General features: G+C 29.3%; 2 protein-coding genes across 2 annotated transcripts; both read left to right on the forward strand.

The window, feature by feature from the left end:
* Nucleotides 1-3,311: 3,311 nt before the first annotated feature.
* LOC105427905 (chymotrypsin inhibitor-like) lies at nt 3,312-4,226 on the forward strand. Its single transcript, XM_011639896.3, has 3 exons — nt 3,312-3,468; nt 3,634-3,758; nt 3,917-4,226. The coding sequence occupies exons 1-3, from the start codon at nt 3,420-3,422 to the stop codon at nt 4,001-4,003; spliced, it is 261 nt and encodes an 86-aa protein (XP_011638198.1). The 5' UTR covers nt 3,312-3,419; the 3' UTR covers nt 4,004-4,226.
* A 4,725-nt stretch (nt 4,227-8,951) lies between these two features.
* LOC105427906 (chymotrypsin inhibitor) lies at nt 8,952-10,305 on the forward strand. Its single transcript, XM_011639897.3, has 3 exons — nt 8,952-9,110; nt 9,694-9,791; nt 10,020-10,305. Exons 1-3 carry the CDS (start codon nt 9,059-9,061, stop codon nt 10,098-10,100), a joined length of 231 nt encoding a protein of 76 aa, XP_011638199.1. The 5' UTR covers nt 8,952-9,058; the 3' UTR covers nt 10,101-10,305.
* Nucleotides 10,306-23,845: the final 13,540 nt, after the last annotated feature.

A 23,845-nucleotide genomic window follows, 5' to 3' on the forward strand; every position in this document is an offset into this window, starting at 1 on the left:
GTCATGGAAATATATACGGACGAGGAAAACCATCGAGGAAGTAAGGAATTGCAAATGAAACATCTGTTAACGAGCTGCTGTGAATAATATGTGTTAACGAAAACATATACAAAGATATTTTCTTCTAGTTAATAAACGCTAGTTTAAAACTTTCATGTGAGCGATGAAACTAAAATCATTCCCAATCATAAAATAGAAGCAAAAAGAAGCATAAAAAAGTAATAATCGCATATCAATACTAAATTTTAATCGCTATGTTTTCTTCTATTACAATAGTGCTGTTTACAATAGTGCTGAAATGTACATTATCAGAAATATTGTTAACGATAGCAACGTAGTTTTTTTACTATGTGCATATACATAAGAAGCACGAAAACATCTACTGACGTAACGGATTAGATAACACTCAATAATTTTCAAAGCGCTAATACTACTGATCAAAGATCCACTAACATATTGATCAATATATAAAAGCGCACGACTCGCACGCAGCATCAGTCGGTGAAGTAATCATTAATCATGTCTCACTCCAGTTTCACATTCCTTGTGATTATCGGACTGCTTTGCAGTAAGTTTCCGCGTCGCGCAAAAATTTATTACGCAATCCGCAATTAATTTAAGTTTCCACAAAATCTTATATATTTTTATTACATTATTATATATCATAATTTTTTTTTTAATATCTTATAACTCTAATATTATTATTGGATTTGATCGTGTGTCTGCCTTCATACATAGGTATCTGCCACTGACATCTGTCCACCAAATCAATAATGGAACACATGTGGAACGGCATGTCCACATACTTGCACCTCAAGGCCTAAAACTCTCTGGTATATATCAGCAAATTTCGCCAAAAGTTTTGCTCTCTTTTTTTAAATAAAAGAATACAATTAACATTTGATACATATAACATTTGATTAATTGTGTGTATCGCGATAGATTATTTCAATGTTTTACAATATTGAATTTTTTCTTTTAGGATTGTGTGATTGGCTGTCAATGCAAATGGGGATACGTGCTCAATTCCGCAGAAGAGTGTGTACTTCCGTCAGAGTGTTAGAAATTGATATGTCCTTATTGACTTATTGATAACAGCTGACATTTTAATACTTTTTGTAAAAATTTTTTTAAAAAATTTCAGTTAAAAATGATGTATATCAGGGATAATATTAGGGGTAATAACATGTGTTACTTACGATGTGATATAATTGTTCTTTGCTTATATATTTATTGATTAATTGATTAATGATAAATGGATAGTTAAAAATTATTCATACAAACATTCGACTCTCTGTTAACATTAAATATACATATTTTTGCTTTTTTTAACAAATTTAAAATTACTAAAAAAGTATTGCAAAATTAACTCTACTATCATTTTCTTATTAAAAACATTCTCAAATCTATATAATTTAAGTTTCTATAAATTTATAATCAATGAATTTTTTCATTGATTACAACATTATTGTATATTCGAAATATAAGAAATAAATTACTACAGGTAAAAATAATACATAAAAGTTTAAACAAGCTTATTTTTTCTATCATATTTTTAATAAATAATATAGAATTTACTATCAGTAAATATTTGTCAATATCTTTTAAATTTATATTAAATTTTCAAATATCGATCAAATACAATATCATCATTTCTTAGCTATCTAATTCATTAATAATAATTTATCAATAGTATTTATCTAATCTCAAAATATTTTAATATATGTTGTTTTAATGTTCCTTTTGCAAGATGTCAGATAATTTTTATCTTTTTAGATTTTATTACATAATTTTATTACGGATTTAAATTATGTTAATCAAGTATAAAATTTATTCATTAATTTTATTATTTAATTTACGTTGTATTAAAATAATAACATTTAGTCTTTGACATTATCTTTTTAATTATAAATAAGAAATAATAAAATTGTAGTGAAGTTGATGTGATATTGATAATTTCTCATCTTTCGATAATTATATTTGCATAAGATTATTTATAGCAATCCATAAAAAATAAGTGATTTATTATGATATAATTTCTTATCTTTCAATAAGAAATTATATCGCAATAAATTATTTATTTTATTAGCATGAATTGTTGTAAATAATATTATGCAAATATAATTTAAGTTAACGCAAACAACAAATAAATTTCAGTAAATCTATTTAAATAAGAACATTTACATATTTCTCTCTCAATTTTTATTTTTCTATTCGTTTCTATTCGTTTTCGCTATAATAGTACTTTGGCACTAACTTTAGAAATGTTACGTTGTTAATTAAATATTCTCATGAAGTAGCGATAATTAATAATTAATAAAAAATTTTAATATTTTCAAATGATTTTAAAAAATCACTTAAAAATATTAAAGAAGAAAATACAAAAACAAATATTGAAATCTAAAATTTTGTAAAATATTTGATAAATTTGTTTATTCAGTTGTATTATATATTTTTAAGTATTATTAATTGATGATAGAAATAATTGTTTTATTCATCCTGTCCAGGTACTTCAATATAATAAAAAATTAATTAAAAAATAATTTTAAAAAATTAAAAAATAATAAGTATTCTGAAAAAAGATACATAATGCTGGATGTATTTTGTGTGTAGCAAATTAGTTGAAAAAGTGAAGAGGTTTATAAGCAACAAAGTAGATGTAAATATTATAGTTATCTAAAAAAAATAAAATGGTGTAATGTCGACCGAAATATTTGTTTTTATTTATCAAATATGTCAAAGAATATGTCAAAGAATGTAACGATTATGTGTTGACAATATACAGAGTATTCAATAAAGAGCAGAACTCCGGATTTACTCAGAAGATCAGTAAATAGATCTTTTTGAACCTTACAACTATTGTCTGAAACATTTCTTTCAAAAACGTCATTCTTTTGAGTAAATCCGGAGTCTCGACCTTTATTGGGCACCCTGTATATAAACGAAAGAAACTATTTAGAAAGTGAAGAATAGCAAATGAAGCATTTAACGAGTTGCTAAATATGTGTTAATGAAAACATTTCCTTCTAGCTAATAATCGCTATTTTAAAACTTTTATATAGATAAATCCGAAATATTTAATTAAATTTTTCGCTCACAAAATATGTAAAAACATTTAAAAAAAAAATCACACAAAAAAATAAAAATAATCACATATTAATAATAAGTTCCGTTAATTATATTTTCTTTTATTACGATTATAGTTATATGCTGAAATTCTTAAAAGTTCTTGTCATCTTAACAATAGCAAGTAGTTTTCTTATCTAGTGTGCATAATAAAGACGAAAATATCGCAATAGATTAGATAGCATACATTAATTTTCAGAATGCATACTACTGTTCAAGATTTGCTAATAAACTGGTCAGTATAAAAGCACATGTCTCGTACATAGCATCAGTCGATGAAATAATCATCAATTATGTCTCGCACTAGTTTCATATTACTTGTGGTTATTGGAGTTCTTTGCAGTAAGTTTCCGTCACGGAAAAATTTATTATGTTTCCTTAATCCTTAGATTAATTTGAGTTTCCATAAAATTTTCTTTTCTTTTATCTTATACATTATAATTCTTTTTTTAATCTTATAACTCTAACATTGCAATTGAATTTGACCGTGAGTCTATTTATTTGTAGGCATGACTGCTGCACAACAATTCAATTTGACAAACTATTGTTCAGAACCAAACCCAGACTGGACCAATTGTTCAATAGCATGTCTATCTACTTGCACTTACGTGCCTAAAATGCTCTGCATTCTGGTATTTGTCAAAAAACGCAAATTTTGCCAAAAATTTTATTATTTTATTATTTTTTTTTTAAATAAAAGCACTACATAATTAACCATACAACATTTCATTAATTATGTATATCGCAATAAATTTGTTCGATATTTTATAATATTATTTTTTTTTTTTAGCCATGTGTGATCGACTGTCAATGCAACATACAAGAACAAGAACTCGTCAATTCAGATGCTTCATGTGTGCCTCCGTTAAAGTGTTAGAAATTAATCGATATATTGAAGGATGTATTTTGCTGATGTATTTTGTTTAACACTTTATGATTCTTTGTTTCACTAACATTTTTGTAAAAATTTTAATTAAAAATCATGTATGTCAATATGACGGTATTAACATGTGTATTAGTTAATGTAATTAGTTAATGTAATATAATTGTTGTTTGCTTATATATTTACTGATTAATAATAAATAAGCAGTTAAAAATAATTAATATATTCGACTTTTTGTTAATGTTAAATATATACATTTTTGTTTTTTTAGCAAATTTCAAATTATTAAAAATAAGGTGTAACAAAGTTAAGTATACTTTTGTATTTTCTTGCAAAAAGCATTCTCAAATCTATATAATTCAAATCTATATACAATATATTTCTATAAATTTATAATTAAATATTATTGTACATTAGAAATAAAATAAAGTGAGAGTGGCAAAATAAATAAGAAGAAATAAAAATAATATATAAAAATTTAAACAAATTTATTTTTAATATTGTAGATTATAAATTTATTTATCAATTTCTATTTTCTGAATAAATTTGTACTAAATTCTCAGATATTGATTAAGTACAATATCAATTTATATTTTTAATTATCTAATTAATTAAGTAATTAGCAATTTATTAATAGTATATTTCTGGCAAAATATTTTTATATGCAATTTGTTTTAGTGTTTTATTTACAAGATGTCAGAAAATTGTTTATCTTTTTAGATTTTGTTACATGCACATTTAGATTTTCTGGTTGTCATGTTAATCAAGTTAAACAAAAACAAAATTTATTTATTAATTTTATTATTTATGTTGTAAAAATATTATGTATTAAAAATATATAATTTATCTCTGACAATCTTTTTAATTATATAAATAAGAAATAATAAAATTGTATGTTAATGTGTACATGAATTATCTTTCGATAAAAAATTATTATCGCAATAAATCTTATTTTTTATGGATTATATAAATATTTTGCAAATAATTTAAGTCAACAACGCAAGCAAAAAACTTAGTAAATCTGTTAAATAAAAACGTTTGAATAAAAAATAAATTTTTTTTTCCACTTTTTATTCTTATATTTGTTCTCGCTATAATAATATTTTTACACTAACAACTTTAAAAATGTTAAATATGTATTAAATGTGTACATTAAATGTATATTAAATGCAATAATTATAATAAAAGACTGTAATAAAAAATATTACAGAGTAAACTTATTTATGTGACGATAATAATAATTATAATCCAAATAAAATTCTTTAAAAAATACTTGCTAAGCTTGCTTATTTAATTGTATTTATATGTTTTTAAATATTTTTTAAGTATTATTACTAATTGACGATGGGAATAACTTGCACACGTTTTCAAAGGCATTATTATAACTAAAAAATTAAAGAATAATAATAAGTGTTTTAAAAGAAAGCAGTGCTTTAGAAGTAAATGCCGAAGGTATTATGTATGTAACAAATTAATATAAAAAGTAGAGAATTTTATAAACAAACTGAATGTAAATGTTACAATGTTATTTAATTAAATAAATAAAAACCGTTTCAATCATTAAACTATCTTCAATATTAATAAAAAGTATGATACAACATTTAGAAGTTTTTTTTTAATTAACATAATCGTTAATAAAAATTTTTGGCCAAGAGTTTTGATAACACCATTACAGAAATGATTAATATCCATTTTTATCGTCAGGCAGGTGTTTGTCAAATGTAGTCAACAATGGTGAATCAAGAAAGTAAATCGGAGAAGAGGGAGATGGAAAATAACACTGGAAGGTAATGACAAAGATTATTATGAAAAGAATAATAAAGCAATTATTAGCAATTTAACATTGCAAAGTATCAAAGTCATATATATCAACATGTTTCATACTGTTTTTAAATATTAATTAATGATGATATATAACTGCTTTTTTTTATTATGTTTTAAAAATTATGTTATTATGTTTTTTATTATGTTTAAATGCATATTTTGACAATATAAAATATATCTAGAAAAAAGTGTTTTATATTAGTGAAAAGTTACAAACCTAATATTATGATAAAATTGATGAATAAAATAATGAGTGTTATTCTTACATTATACACAAAGAATGACCGCTTAATGCAATTGTTATATAATTATTTAATATAATATATATATATATATAATTAGTAAAAAACAGTTTATTATATGTATGTGATATATTTAATATTTTTAATAATATTTTAACAATTTTTATATAAGTACGCTAAAATAATCGAGAAGATAACGCATAGCATAGAAACAGTAGTATGTTAAATCCTATACTAGATTAAATCCTATACTCTCACTTTTAAGCTCAGTTAGTGTCGGTCCACAAGTATTTAATCTTTAAACTGTAAGAAATTGACCTATCATAAGCGAGTATTCTTTTCATATTCGATTATAATTGGTCAATTTCTTACTCCTTAAAGCTTAAATCACCTATTGTGAACCGACACTTAGATAGTAATCCCTTCGTAAGAAGATAAATAAAATTTCACATTTAATATAATTATAACATTAATATAATATAAACTTTTTAATATACTAAATTTCATATATCAATATTTTTAAGCATATAGCAATGTAAAATATCTTAAAACTTGAAAAATAACACTTGATTCCATATTATGTAACTTTGATTAATTTCTTTGGAAAATTAAATGCGATATAAAATATACATTTTTTAATTAATTACTCTACAAAAAAAAATCTTCATTTGATATGCGAATGTTCATATCGAATGACTAAAAGAATTGGATTTATAATATACACAAAACAAAAAAGATAAAGTAAGACAGTTAAGAGAAATATATCATAATAACAAAAATTTGATTTAGATTTTGTTTTCTTATATTCTTTGAAGCATATATGTACGTTTATGTCTGAGTTTTTTTAATGTAGAATATAAATGATAATAGAAATGATTGTTTATTCCAAGCACGTGTTTCAGTGTAACTAAAAAATGAAGGAATAATAAACGCTCTTAAAAAAAAGTACTTACGTAAAAGTCAGTTTTGTTCCGTATCAAATTAGCATTGTACAAAGTATCAAAATCATATCAATATGTTTCGCAATCTGTTTTCTCTTTTGTCATATAACATATAAAAGATTATGTTACTTTCTTATATTTATAACTAAATTATAATAATCTGAATAATTTTTCAGTTCAACTTTTTAATTCTAAAAAAGTTTATTTGAGTCAGATTGCTATAGAAAGATTTTTATTCATTTGGACAGTAAAAAAAAGATCACAGCAACTACTTTTTCACTTCCGAGAAGATCCACACGTCAATGCTGTTTAAATAACAAGTTTCTATAGAATGAGTAAGATATGAATCAATATTGACTGTATATGTTAAAAAAGACATTGCATATGGATGCTGCAGTAATAATATTATATTGTCTGCATACTTAAGATAAGATATGTTATTATTTAAAATAAATCTGTTTTTATTAATATACACAAAATCCAATTTGTTATCTTGTAAAATTAAAAACAAAGAAAATTAAAAATTAAACCTCGTTGTTTTAATTTTATCATATAATCATCATTTTGTAATTATACACATTATTATATCATATTAAAATATTCTATTATAAAAAATATGTAATATTAAATTGTAACATATTAAATTGTAACAAATATATTAACAAACTTAGCGTAATAATAATTATATCCCTATTGTTAAAATAGTTTATAAACAATCAGTTATTGATTAATTAACTTGCAAATAATTTACTTAATGAAACAATACTGATTTATTATAGATTAAAGTTTAATTAACTTAGATAATTAGTAATTGATTAAATCTAACTTATGAAGATCGTGAGTAATATTTATTCATTCAATCGTTACTTCTCAATCTACCGTTGGAAGTCAATGTTGGAAGATGTTTGATTCACTTATTTCTATCCATAATATTCTAAAATAAATATAACACTTATCGAAGATTAAAAAGGCAATGGAAACGAGCACGTATGCGCATATGTGTATCTCCGTAATTGTGTTTCTTGGAAATAAGATATATAATGAAAGCAACTGTCAAATTCAGCAGAAGGGGTCACTCTGAAAGATATAGTTGACCTCATTAACGAGAAATGCATCTTACCAAAATTTCAAACTAAATAATCAAATTATTTTATATTACATTTTACATTTTACATTTTACATTTTACATTTTACATTTTACATTTTACATTTTACATTTTACATTTTACATTTTACATTTTACATTTTACATTTTACATTTTACATTTTACATTTTACATTTTACATTTTACATTTTATAGTACATTATACTTTTATTAATTAGTGAAATACTAACATTAAAATATTTTAATGTTTAGAAACAGTAATTATTTAAAACAGTAATTATTTTTGAAATTTCTGATCATACATAGAAATTTGTGAAGAGAATTATAATTAAATCATAAATAAATAATAAAAAATTAAGAATTAAAGATTAATAATTATTAATAATTGCTTTAATATAGATATTAATATAAACATAATAAACACATTATTAATATAGACATACAAGTTTTGTAAAATATTATACTATCGTTATGTCGTTGAATTCAACATTCGACTGGAGATAAAAATAAAGCTTTTATCTTCTTGTGTGATCGTATTGTGTTGCATAAAGAAACGAGATTAAGTCTAACAAACATCGAGATTACCTTATAGAGAAACTATCCTACTTCATAAATCCGAAATATATACTTTGAAATTGGGATTACAAGTCTGTCGACGGGCAGTATCACAGTTCAAAATTCATATCGCGCGTTTCGATAACGGCCCGAACCTCCGAGCGAGTAGTCACGTACAAAACTGTGAGATGAGTCCATCGAGCGTCGAGAGAAAGAGGGAAGTAAGTATGCCGAAAAAAAATATCTATCTTGAGAGACAACACGTCGCAATCGAAGGCCGCCCACCATATATATAAGCTGAGTGAAACGAACAGCTATCATCAGTTCACATTCGAGTTGTTCAAGCGCAAGCAAGCACAGTACGAATTTAGAGATACAACCATGGCTCGCGCTGTAGCTTTCTTCCTTCTCATCGTAGCAGTTGTCACCATCAGTAAGTCCAATAATAATCAATTTTGTTAAATATCAGAATTTTTTACTTACAAATAACAAGTTTCATCTTGACATTATTGCAAAACTTTACTTAGCATTAGATTAATGCATAAAACCGTCATGTATGACAAATGTAAAGTTACGGACAAAGTTATAATGAAATCAAAGCAAAATTATAGCCGTTGACATTATATCTTTCTTCTATCAAAAAAATTTTTTTAATTCTTCCTTTAAAATTTCCCGAAAAGAAGATTTGGAAAGAAGTTTATTTGATATATATAGGTTAATAAGAAAGAATAAATCTTTTATATTTTCATACTTTACTTAATAATTAATCAAATTGTGTATTGTACAATAATTTGGATTCTTAATTCTGTTTTTAATTCTGCTCATAAGTAATAAGTAGATTAAATAAGAATGTAATATGCTGACAGACGTTTTAAAAGTTGCTTATAAAAAACGTTTATAAAAAATGAAGCAGAAAATCAGGAGCTAAATTATTCTATATACAATTCTATGATAATTATTTTATAAGACTCGCAAAACAGCAGATTAATAATTAATTTTTAATTATCTTTAAATAGGTGCTGCGCCTAATTGCGGCGAAAACGAAGTATTCAATAGTTGTGGTTCATCGTGTGAAAGTACCTGTCAAAATCCAAATCCTCCTGTCTGCACACTGGTCAGTACTTTTATTTTTTAATAAAAAAAATATTTTAAAATAATTTGTTAACGTATTAAATATTTTAACAAAATTTTTTCTTTGTTTATATCTAAATAAAAAAAAGAATAAATCTGGCATGAACTAATTCTTATAAATTAATAAATTAAATTAAATTACGTATACACTTTATAATAAAAAATTTAAGTGAAATTTTAATATTAATCTTTCAATTACTTTATTTTACAGGCATGTAATCCCGGATGTGAATGCGTGCAGGGATATTTGAGAAATGCGCAGGGCCATTGTGTGTCTACACTAAATTGTTAACTAAACAACAAACACGATTTTTAAATTTTATATGATATAAATCCATTAAAAGCAATGTCATTAATTAGACAGTTTATTAAAATAATATGTTCTTATTGATCTAAACAATTATATTATATAGTTATTGATTACTTGTTTTAGTAACTAAAGTAAAACAATATATTGCTTTTCATATTTGTAATAAAAATATTAATAAATACTAAAAGATTTCATTATCTTATTCCAGATCCTTATATTCATGATTCATATGGATTCACAAAGCTTGTTGCTATCGTGAATGTATACCAAATTATTATATGTTTTGAATGACAAAAAATAAAATAATATAAACTACAACATAAAAAGAAATAAATGAAAAATTAATCATGTAGAAATTACTTACAAATTAAATATAAACTAAAAGGCTTTCCACAGAGATGTTATTATTGTTGTTGTTGTTATTAAACTAACCATTCGTTTCTTATTTCTGCAATAATTATTATTTTTAAAAAAGCATTTATATAATATAATAATTGTGTAATAATATAAAATGTACAATACATAAACACCATACATATACACACCAACAATATATAAAATAAAATATACAATTATTTAATAGCATGTAATATTAATTTTTCAACGATTAAAAAAAGTATTTTAAAAAAAGTACATATGTTTCTAAAAATATCTTCTAAGAAAGAAGTTAACGTTATATTTGATGAGGAATTTGCAAAGGAAAAACTTAAATAGCGAACACTAAATATAAATAGATGATACATAGATTACACTCCTAATGACCACAAGTAATCTTCCGGATGTCGGCACTTTTAATGTTTCACAGTCACTTGTCACGGACGTTGTATACAGACGGAAACAGTTCATTATGAACTATAACTTGTTTACTACATAATAACAAAATGTCTTTAATCTATACAAAGTGCATGCATTCATATTATTTTATTTTTATATGATACACAATATACAATATGATATACAATATACAAATTCATATACATTCATATACATTACTCTCTTTCAATTTTTATATTAAATACAATTGTTAATCTTTACCAAGTTCAATTTAATAATATTATTTTAATAATATTATTTATTAAATAATTTCTTATATTAATTGTTAATATTTTATTTTTTAAAAAGTATCTCTTGAAAATATTATTTTAATAATATTATTTATTAAATAATTTCTTATATTAATTTTTAATATTTCATTTTTTAAAAAGTATCTCTTGAAAAATTTATTTTTTTTATCGTTGATGATCATCAGCAATCTGTACATATGTATCTTACAAGGTGCACAATTAATGCAAAGTTAAAATATAATAAATGATCTTGAAGTACTTAGTATTATATAACATTTGTTAAATAATATAAATTTATAATGATTTTGTGATACGACAAACAAAATTTAATACTGAAATTTAATATTTACTTAAGATTCAAATTATCATAACATTGTAAATATTGTAAAACAGTTAATATTAATTTAATATTATATATTGTAAAATGATATTGTAAAACAGTTAGAAATAAATAAAAAATATTATAATGTTTAAAAATAAAAAATATTTTTTTAGTTTCTAGCCATATATTATCAGATTATGCTTAGTATTGAATTTTTATTTTTAATTTCGATGCTTTTAATGACAAATAAATAATATATAAAAATGACGCAATATGCAATATATTTATTATCAGTGCTTCTACTGTATCTATACGAAATAAAATGAAGATAATAACGCAATATAGGAAACAAATACCTTCCAGATAACTAGAACTCTATAATCTTGATTAATGCATTTTTGCATCGGCTGAGATAAATCCTAAGAGAAAATATGTCGTGAATGATGCATAAAATAGTATAAAAATATTTATTTTCAAAAAACTTTATAAGAGCAAAATATGACACTTATGTGTATCTATGTGACAATATGATCTACATAACAACACAACAAAACTCATTATATAAATGTATAGTATTCAAAAGTATTCAAATGTTCTACACTAATATATTGTATATAAATTAAACTTTTAATATCAACTTAAATACCGTTTACTGCAGTCCGGTCTTATTTTTTTATATTTGCGTATTGCTGATGAAACCATTAATATATTTTTCTGATAATCACATCTGGCGCAATTCATGCGCTAATTCACACACATACTCTGAGTATATACGATATATTAACACGCATTAATCATAATTACGCAGTCTTGAGATCATCACATAATATATGAAACTTTAATTTTGTAATTATGTTAATGTTTTTATTATTTTCGTGTAAAAAATAATCATAATAAATATCGGATTAAAAATACGCACTCAGAATAATACAAAATTAATACAACAAATGTGATCGTATGTGGCAACGCTACATTGAAATCGTTTAATTTAATATAAGCTTCAATCCTAAAGTCGGATTAGTCGTATGACCGGATGTCTTCGCTAATTAAAGACATGGTTAATATCTTAGGCGCCTTGTACCCTCGTCATACAGATCATCCAGTTTCCGACCGACAGAAATTGAACCCCATCGTTATAAGACAATTTGTCATTAATAGAATTAAACGATGCATTCTTACATGATTCGCAGTCAAATGAGAATGACTTGCGAACAACGTCACTATTTTCGCTGGCGTGTTAATAATCTAATCTACAGACTGATCTCTGATATAGAGAGACTGACTCAATTTTAGCGGCACACATATCATTGTGAACAGATATAGATATAATAGGGCATGATGGTGCAATAACTTCTCGAGAAGTTATGATTAGCTGCAATCATCAGGGGAGTATCAACAAAGCCTTCCGTTAATATTATCAACAAAACGTTACAAAGCGTTAAATTTCAGAAAGCTGTATTATTATGCGACATATAATATGTCACGTATCGACTATTTTCTTTAATATATATATGCGGCTATATGGAACAGAATATCCGACTATGTCCGAATATAACGCAATATTAAATTCATGCTTTCAGGGCAGATATTTGACATTCGCCAAATATCATGGATGACGCGCGTGGCCATCGCCCCATCGTCAACATCTCAAACCATAGTCAAGGATCCTTAGAGAGATCTGAATCGTCAGTTTTAGAGGGAAGCGAAACAGCGATGAGCGATCGAAACTCGCTCGAAGACGAGGGAAGAAAAAAAGGAAATTCGAGGCATATTCGACTACCGCGTTTCCGGTCGGCCGATTCAATATGCCGGACCGATAAAGCCGAACGTCGACTGGGCAGAGACAATAAGACGAGGATGGTGAAGGGAAAATGTTTCGCGTAGTCGACTTGTCGACTCGCTTGCGAACGAAGCTTCAATGTAGAAGATTCTCTGCTGTGAGGGAAAGATAATTTTCAAATCATTCGCATTACGTAAATCGTACAATTGATGTATATTATCCTCATCGTGTACCGCAGAATATAATTTAAATATAATTGAATATCATATAATTCAAACATAATTGCAGTTTTGTTTAATTATAGCTTGCAAGATGTAATTGTTGCAATAATAATTTATACAAGAGAAAAATTAATTATAAAACATTAATATTACATAGTGTTATGCTTTATATTTATCTGTATTTATTTTATATTTATATTATTTATATATTATATTTATATCATTTATATTATTTATATTATATATTTATATTATCTCATGTCAAGCACGATACGAATAATTATAAAACACAAATGAATAAATCTAAATGAAGTAGCAAGCTCAAATGAAATTTTAATATCCGCTGACGTATAAACATGGGAGAATGATTTAAAGATAAGAAGACGCATATTTTCCGAGAATGAAGAGCCTGGGGAACTTGATTCATCGCACCCGATCACCCCATTTCTCTACGAAGATTTAATCTATTTCGAGTACTGCAGCTCAATCGAGGTCTACTGTGGATCAGAATTTACGTAAATCGAAAAGTTTCATAATGGAACCCACAAATCTCTGCGATCCGATCATGTGTCTTATGTTCAAGCAATTGTATGAGAAAACGATTGTCCCAGCATACTGTGTATAAGCAAAAAAAATCAATGATTTCTAGAATATTTTCAACAGATAAGCGCAATCTATATTTCCACAAAGTGCAACCTATATTCGTTAAGAAACAAGATAACAACTAACCGATATCTGATCAGGTGGATGGAAAATTTCGTGTGTACACAGATTGTAATACGAGTTATAATAAATTACCTGCAAAACATTAAAGACAAATTTATTACTTTATTTTCATTATTTTGTAATATCATGATATATATTGCAAATCATTAGATTAAATCATCCATTCTTATTATCAAAATAAAATCCCATAAAGCAAAATATACTAAAAATAATTGAAAAAGTATATAATTGTCAATCAAACGAATATATAGTTTTTTAACATTTAACATAAAATGTAAGATATAAATACAAATTTTTATATCAACGTGTTTAATTCTAACAGCCTCTAATTTAAGGCTGCATTTCTTATTAGGTTCTAGTGAAAAATTGTAAACTAACAAATGGAAATCATGCTCTTAGAGAGTGCAAATTGTATTTGAAAATACAATCTCCTTAGCTTATATTTCTCTTCAATTATCGCGTCTGCCTGCTGTACTTATATTTGATTGAAGAGCATCATGACAAAGTAATTACGCCTTAATAAAGACGACCAGGAAAGCACCAACGTGAAGTGGCAAACAGAACGGTAGGAATACCAATTATACAATAAAAGCCATTAATATTCACAAATTTGATGGATTATCGATAGAAGTATATTAATAAAATATCTATCGATACACATAGATACAAATAGATAAAATTTAATCAGATGGAGTCACATAACTAAAATATGATATTAAAAAATTCTTTCTCTTATCAGAGATCAAAAATAGAATTTATATTTACTAACAAACAAATACATACTTACGTTTAATTTTAAATCAATTTATTCAATAAATCTTTTAAATAAAAAAGTTAAAATAAGTAAAAATTTATTCCTCTTTATAACAAAAATTAAAAATTATATAATAAATTAATATAAAGTATAATATTTTAAATTCAATTTTCTAAAATACTTATATGACTACTATGTTTATTATATTATATATATTTATATTATGTTATATCTGTTCTAGCAATTTTATGTAGTCTATGTGCTGTTTTGCAATAGTATTTAGAAATAGACAGACTAAAAATAAATATAAAATTTAACGTAAAATAGCAGATCGCTGGACCGTCGACATTTTATCCACACACCACGGGCATTAAATTCCGTAATGAAATTGGACCGTGACTGCGATCGTGGATATTCACGCCCAGAAATTTATATCACAATTAAAATGCGGCTCGTTTGCGATATATAAATCAACTGTAAATTTTGCACCACTCTCTCATGCTCTTTTCTCGTACTCCCCATCGTGGCTCCCGCCCTGATTACGTCAAGTTCTCTCACGAGCTAATGGTTTATGACGAAAAAAGACATAGTCGCTAGATAGTGCATTTACGATCTGTGTACAAAGAAGATAGCGTATTGTTTAAAGTATTTTATTGACGCATTTGATCATTGACAAGAGCTATCAGCTAAGTACTTTTAAAATACGATTGCTATTGATTAATTATCAAGATATATGTACATCAAAAGTTATACACAAGAAAAGGTATAAGAAAAAGACAGATAATAGATAATAGAAAAAACATAAAGAAAGAGAGAGAAAAAGAGAGAGAGAGAGAGAGAGAGAGAGAGAGAGAGATTTGATAGCATACGATAAAACAAATATTAGACACAGATATTAATCTATATTGTAAAAAATAAAATCGATTATTGTATAAAATGAAAAATACATTATATATTAATATTAAATATATTAATTATACATAATTTTTGCCACTTTTATTTTAAAATATATGTAATTACATGTTAAAAATAATAAAAATGTTTCATTATTTTATGATATTCATGTTAGTTTACACTAATAATTTTTAACTCTCTATTTCATATTATTTTCGTCCTGTTTCGTTCAATTATTTTTTAATTACCGGCAATTCTCAAATTCACCTGTTTATTTATCTCTGAGGTTTATCGCCATTATGTTTATGTACATTATCTCTACTGTGAAAATGTCAATATTACGTAATATTCTATGAATATCGATGCGTCATACATCAAGTCGTTTCTTGCGAGAAACCCCAACTATTTATTCCCTGCGAGAAGTTGCCGATGCATCTGGCAATAAATATATTACTTCCTATTCTGCTAAAATCAATATAAGAATTATAAGCTAAGAGATTTCTAAAAATTTCTTAAAAAAGCAAAATAATTAATAGTAGAAGAAAATAAAAGAAAGTATAAACGTGCAAATTAATACAAAATTTTTATAAGTCGAAATTAAAATCTAAAATTAAATATTAATGATAATTTTGTATGACGTTTGTTAACTTCAATTTGCAATTTTATGTGTTTAAAATCATTCCAATATTTGTATTCTGTTAGTAATTTATAATTAAAAACCTAAAAGACATATTTAAACAAGCAGAATTAAAAAATAAAAGCTACAGTCATGTTTACAAATATGTAAAAAAATTTAATTTAAAAGAGACCAAAAACTTGAGAACCCTCAGCCAAAGGAATTGCCGTTTAGTCGTCAAAAAAGTGAACTACCAAACGTAACAAACGGTCTTTCAAAAAAGACAGTTTACTAGTCTCCGACGCCGACAAATTTCTCTCCATTACGGAGATTGCAGTCGTTTCTATTCGAGAAAACGAGGAAGTTCTCTTTGAAACCAATGGCAGTATCGACACGGCGGAAGATTGGTAAATGTATCTTTTCGTGAATTATATCGGTACGTACGGTAGCCAGTAAAACTTTATGAGCGTCCATTGGAAATTAATCGAGACCGATAGCTAAACACAGAGTGTGCGTGCTCGTGACGAAAACTCGAGGAGGATCGAAGGGACGTGAGGGGCGACAGAGAGGAGGAAGGGAGGGTAAGCTGCGAGATAGCGAGAAACCCCAGTGTATCTGCGGATCGTAAAAGGGGTGACCCACCTGCCTGGTGACACGACGAGTAGTCGCCAGTAAAATTTCGAGGGCGCCTGTTTACGGTTGCCACGGAAACACGCGAGCACGGAGGATTCCTCTCACGGCGCCGCCGTGTATCGTCCGAACGTGCGATCGAATATGACGGACGTCGGACGAAGGAAGAAATAGTGTTTAAATCTGCATAGAACGTAAGGTATCGATTCCGTTTTTTCTCTCTTTTCCTTTAGCGCACGCTACGAAACGACGGATTAAAACGGAAGCGTGACGGAAGCTCGAAATCGGAACGATCGCTACATGCTCCTTTCGAGAGAGATCGAGTGATCGAGGAGCCAGGGATTAGTCAGTTTTTATCCCGATGGCGTTCGATTACACGTCGCGACGCATTGACGGTTCGGTTAAAGCCGATCATACGTGGTTTACGAGCTCGATTCCGCATTGCGCGAATCCGAGCGCGGCGCTCCAGTTGCCACGGAAACACGACCGCGTTGTTCCTCCGCGGTTCTACCTGCGGCGATACACAACGAGGGGGTGGTTAGCAGTCTAACCGGTACATATTCACATGTACATTCGACAGCAAAATTTGCCGGTGAATAATTGACAGTTAATCAACGCGATGAATGCACATACCAACCACGTAAACAAATTCCTTAATTAATTTTCTCTCGTATTAGCTCTTCATCTCTCGTCGAAAATATAACACTGAAAAATATAAAGTTGTCTGGACTCTTGCAGTTTGTTCCTCATTTTTCCAAAGATATTTCGAGTCTGAGCCTCAGTTTAAAGTCTCGGCATCTGTTAAGCGAAAATGCAAGGTCACGCGCGTTATGATCTCGTAAAATGGCGAAATAAACGGCTGATTTTAGCAAGGCGTTGCCAGTGAAATGGCAATACGCGGTATCGCGAAGGAGAAAGAAAAAAAGGGACGAAAAGTTTATCGCGGCAGCAGTGCAGGATGGCTATAAACGGCTACGGAGCGTGAAAACTCTTGGCTCCGAAGCCAATGTTCTCTCTCCTTGAACTAGTTGGTAGCCGCATACGGACGTTGCACCGATCCGACAGCATTAAATGCCGTCAGCAATATAACGTCGCGCAGGTAAACGTCATCTTATGCCTCACACGTGCTTAACGTCTATAGTGATTTTTCGACATCTTCCTACGGCTTGCATTTTTCTCCACGTAGTCTTCACAATAACGAGAGTTTAAATCCGGTGGAATTTTATGTTCTGTGATATTAACTTTTATTTTGTTTTTTCAAACATAAAAATGTCACAAGTACCGCGAATATTTATATAATTTGATATATACATACACACATATATACATACATACACATATATATATATATATATATATGTGTGTATAATGCATATATATATGTGTATAATACACATATATATATATATATATGTATATATATATATATATATATATATATATGTATATATATATATATATATATATATAATGTATGTGTGTGTGTGTGTGTGTGTGTGTGTGTGTGTGTGTGTGTGTGTGTGTGTGTGTGTGTGTGTGTGTGTGTGTGTGTGTGTGTGTGTGTGTGTGTGTGTGTGTGTGTGTGTGTAATACTACATATATGACATTATATATTATGTATTTAAACAAAATTTCGAAAATTTTGTACTGTGTCTCGATGATTAATATTTCATATCAAACGTGTAGAAATAAAAATTGTTAGCTGTCGCGTGAGCCTATATAGTTTGTGTAGTTCTTATCGGCCGATGCGTAGGCGATACTGTCAACGAAATCACATGGGCTCGTACATGATTGTGTAATCAGATGGATATAATCAGGTAGCAACTGACAACGTGGGCCAACGGAGTTCCGATCAAGGCCAGTCACATTATTTATTTGGTAACTTCTGAGAATTTCTGCGTAGTTCTCTCGATTGATTATGTAAAATTCACAGAAATGTCCATTTATATCACTGGTTATCGACTTCATCTCTCCTACAATTCAATTTAAAAACACTTTTTCTTTTTTATTATTGTAAATGTATTATTTTTCACGTTGTGTAATTTAAAAAGATTTTTTAAAAATATACACCTAGTTAGAAACTCGGCCTTTCAGAAAATTCTCTATACACATTATTTTATTTTCAAAAATATATAAAAATAATTCTATAAAAAATATATTAGCTCATTTCAGAAGTCAAAAATAAATATAAACAAGTATCTATTATATAGCAATTATATTGCTAATAAATTTAAAAAAATTAATATATTAAAAATATTTTTTATATTAATATATTAAATATATTAATATAAAAAATATTTTTTTATTAGATATATTAATATAAAAAATATTTTTTAGATATTAATTATTATTAAATATTTAATATATTAAAAATATTTATTTGTATCAATTGTAATCAATTTGATTGAGGATCAATCAATAAGCAATCTTGTAGCACAAGATTGACACGTCGATTATCGCAAAGTGTTTTATTTAAGCTCATTTGATTGATTTAACGCTAAACAAGGAAGTTATTGCGAATCGCAGTTACGATTTGACATTTTAGCAGCCTTTCACCTGCAAACACCGCGTAGCTACCGCCGAAGGAGCAGAAACGCATATCCAGAATGAGGTCCAAGGACCTTGCTCGATGTTTGGTTGCGAAATATTCGCGCGTATCTGGCGTCGTTTTGCTGCACCGGTCAATAATCTATCGTCTTCGCAGCGATATTACTAATCGTGCTCTTTTCGTTATGTATACATGGAAAGACTGAGAACACCTTGTGAAAGGAGAACGAGCCGAACGTATCAAAACCATAGACATTTGAAAGCGAGTAACAGCATTCTTATAAATGCGTAGATTGATGAGTAATATATACATAGATCGATGTAAAAACATTAATAAAGAATTTTATAATTCTGCTTTTAATGCCATTTGCAAGACAAAAATGTCTTCTAAATCCAAACAACAAGAAAAAAGATAAAATTAATTATGATTATCAGAGAGAAATGTATTTCAAAATAAAAAATAAATAGAAAAATTTCATAAAAGAATTTTGTTATTTATTTCAAAGTAATATTCAATACATTATCAATTAATTTTTTATATTCTTCTCCCTCTCCTGATCCATTAAAGAATATTTTCATTATAGAAAGTAATGTTTATATATAAAATGTAAAACTCCCCAAAAATAAATATTATTGTATAATATTCACATTAATGTAACTTCATGTCAATGTAACGTAAAAAATGTAAAATGATATTATAAAAATAATATACTATAACAATAAATATATGCTGATGTTAAAATAAAATATCACAAAATGCTTTATTGATCTCAAGTGATTATTATTGAAAGGAAAATCACCGATGAAAATGTACAATTAAAACGTTGAAAAAAACATTCATATTTGGAGAATGGGGTATACGTTTTACATGCAAATCGTACGCGTTACCACGTGTGCTTTCGATGGAAGGAAGAACGCGATTCGGCCAACTGGCCATCAGGCCCGGAAACCGCAGCAGCTGCGGCAATCCAGTACGCAATATGCGCAGCCAAATCTTCCCAAGCTATGCCGATCGTCCCACGGCTCTTATGAAACAATACGTAATCAAAAATGAAGAGCGCTTATCAAGCGAGAATAAATTTCACGGAAACTTTAACTGTACGTTTCGTAACTGTGCGTTCAAAAAAGATCATTTCTGGATTGTTCTCGATGCAAATGATGAAATGTACTTGCGTAAGTGCAAGCCCTAGTAGGGATAATGTAAATTCAGAACAAAAAGAAGAAGTAGAAATAATAAGAAGCTCTGTTATAAATGTAATAGTTTTGTTTACATATTCCTTTAATCGCCCCCTTGTCCCCGAGCGCTTTTCGTAAAACTCTCCGTTATTATCGCGTTATTGAAGTCGCTGGAAAAAAAACACACGCCTACGGGCAAAGAGATGCAAAATAACGAAATATCGGTAGTGATAAATATAGAGCCACGCTCTCGTAAATCCGCCGATTTAACTTTGCACGACATTCGTGCCCCCGAGAGAGGAGCCGGCTTCCCTTGCTGTGTGTCCGCCTCTCATGGGCCCTCTCGAGCACTCGATGAACCGGTGAATCCGCGAAAGAGGGAAGGAGAATCATCCCCCGTTAATGCCGAAGTAATGACTGGGGTGGCAACGTTGGAGGACCCTCGACGATCCGCCATTGCCGGTACTGCCTCCCGCTCGTCCTTCCTCTCTCTATCTTCCCTTCTCTTTCTCTCTGTCTCTCTCTCACTTGGTTCCATGTCTCCTCGGCAACTCGCCTCCCCTCGCTTCTTCCTTTGAACAACGGGGTTGGACGGTACGCGTTTTCCACACAGCACTGTCAATCATGGTCGGCGGGAGGCAGAGCGTCCGATCTGCCCGGCAGCGCCAAAAATTAAAATTGCCGATCCCAAAAAGGCAACTCCCCCCCCCCCTCCTCCCGTCCTATTTGCATAGAGAGTTTCAGGAGAGTTTCAGGAGAGTTTTTTCCCCACCGAGCCTGCGGCACACCGGTTGAGATCCTCGCCGAACGATTACGCCAATTTCTCTTCCGGGATCCCGACGAAAATTATTCGACGTCAACGGTCATGCGGTATTTAACCATTGAAACAAGTTCGCGTCGTCACATAAATCGTAATAGCGTGAAAATCGCATTAATACCGTCAGAGCGAACTGGTCCACGTTGTAGCCAACACGTTTCCAACACGTACGCGTAACAACGTGTTTTCGTGCTGTGGCAATTCGTGAGATACGATACATTACGCTAATGGTATAAGTACACATCATGCTGCGATATTTCTTGCTTTCGCCTCATTAAGTAATTGCCGATACTTATACTTGACTTTCCTCCCTCCGTAACAATGTTTAAACAATCGATCGGAGCGGCACGCAACGAAAACGCTCCGTAATACGCGACATAATTTCGCTCTCCTCAGATTTTCCTGTGCGAGAGAACGCACAAAACACGAAAGTGAGCAACCGAACGAATCCGGCCACATCGCCATCGCCGCCGGACTGGCTCGCGTTTGGAGAAACGATTAAAAGTGAATTCGGGTTAAACGCCCGACATAACGGAAAGTATCTCGCCCGGCAATGGGGTGGCATGGTCGAGCGAGAAGATTAATCGCGAAAGAAATCGAGCGGGAAACAGGGGTAAAACCGTGCTCATGATACGATACGGCTTCATGAAATGTACGGCACCTCGTCACGAGAATGCGCAGCGTTTCCACGTACGAAGAATTCGTGTCTAGCGAATGATCTAATGGCGCCAGGGTGAGTCAATAAAAATTTGTCGGCACGCGAATGGCTTGTAATTACGAGTTACCTGTATATAGTATAATGGCATTTCCACTAGGGCGATCGAGTCATCGCCCGGTGCTGGCAAACTGAAATTGGGGAGATGACCGATTACGAGATATAGATTACTTGAAAAACTGGAATTTAGGGATCTGAGAAAAAGCAGGTTCGACGGAACCCAGCTGCCTAGGCAATTTCGTGGAAGAACTACGCGTCTTCCGGCGTATTTTGTTCGTATAATTGTGGGTTTTGAAACCATTTGAGCAAGCCGGTGTTCATCGTTGTTCAAACATCAAGTTAAAGGAATAAACTATGCGTTGCAAATATTTTTAACTAATTTATTAATCAAGACTATTTTTACAAATACGTCAAAGAAATACACACATTATAGAAATAAATAATTTATTCAAATAACTTAATATTTATTTAAATTAGAATAATCGTCAATTATATTCAACCAATTTCTTTTATTAATGAGCGATTCAATTATTCACTTTATGCATGCAATTTAATTGTGTTGTTAATTAATGGAAAACATGAGTTTCTAAAATTTTTATCAGAATTATTTTTTGACATGTTTTATCTAAAAAATGCGCAAAAAGCAAATTTGCTATTATTCATTCGCGGGGGAGAGAAATTCCTCTTCTAATCATTTTCAATTTTAAACACTTTCCTACATTTATCTAGCTACCTTCTAAGATTCTGAGATTCTCGCCGTAATGCAGATCACCCTATATATATAATATGTTACCTCGATGTTTCGAAAGTATCCTCGATCCTTCACCCTGTCACTTTTAAATTCGCCTACGGGCATCAATCTCGGGGGACGTCGACGGCTTCCGCGGCAGCGCCTTTGACGGTGATTCTACCTTGAATCTTTCTCGCAAGGAAACGAGCGGCTTATGGCTCTCCATCTTGGGACCCGGGGAGCATCCCGTAAGTCATGTACTTTCATATCTGCTACCGAGCTCGTCTCCGTGCTGCATTACCCTTCCTTCCTTCCTTCCTTATGCATATATGTCGAGATAACCCGAGTAAGAATAGCGCGATGACAGTAATGTGATACCAAGTCGTGAATCTCCAAATGTAATGCTTTTATTCAGATAAAAACGATAACTGTAAACGCCGGTATTGGAGGCATGCTCGTAGCCATCGATCCACACATTTGTAATAGTAACATTACATTTACATTTACATTACATTTACGTTTTAACAGCAGCTGATGAATATACTGGTAGAAAATCATGCGCGTTTTCAAAACAGCGAAGGCAGATGTTCGACGACGTGCTCACGAGTTCCACGACAAATACGAGTCTCCAAGCTGCGCACATCACGCGAGAGCAGAACGCTTCAATTTTCTACGAGGCGTTTTTCATGAGGCCTGTATCAAGTCACGTGCTCGATCGTGTCAGATTGGAGGGTT

Source organism: Pogonomyrmex barbatus, unplaced genomic scaffold (assembly GCF_055798465.1).
Source record: "Pogonomyrmex barbatus isolate J1 unplaced genomic scaffold, ASM5579846v1 scaffold6, whole genome shotgun sequence".
NCBI lineage: Eukaryota > Metazoa > Arthropoda > Insecta > Hymenoptera > Formicidae > Pogonomyrmex > Pogonomyrmex barbatus.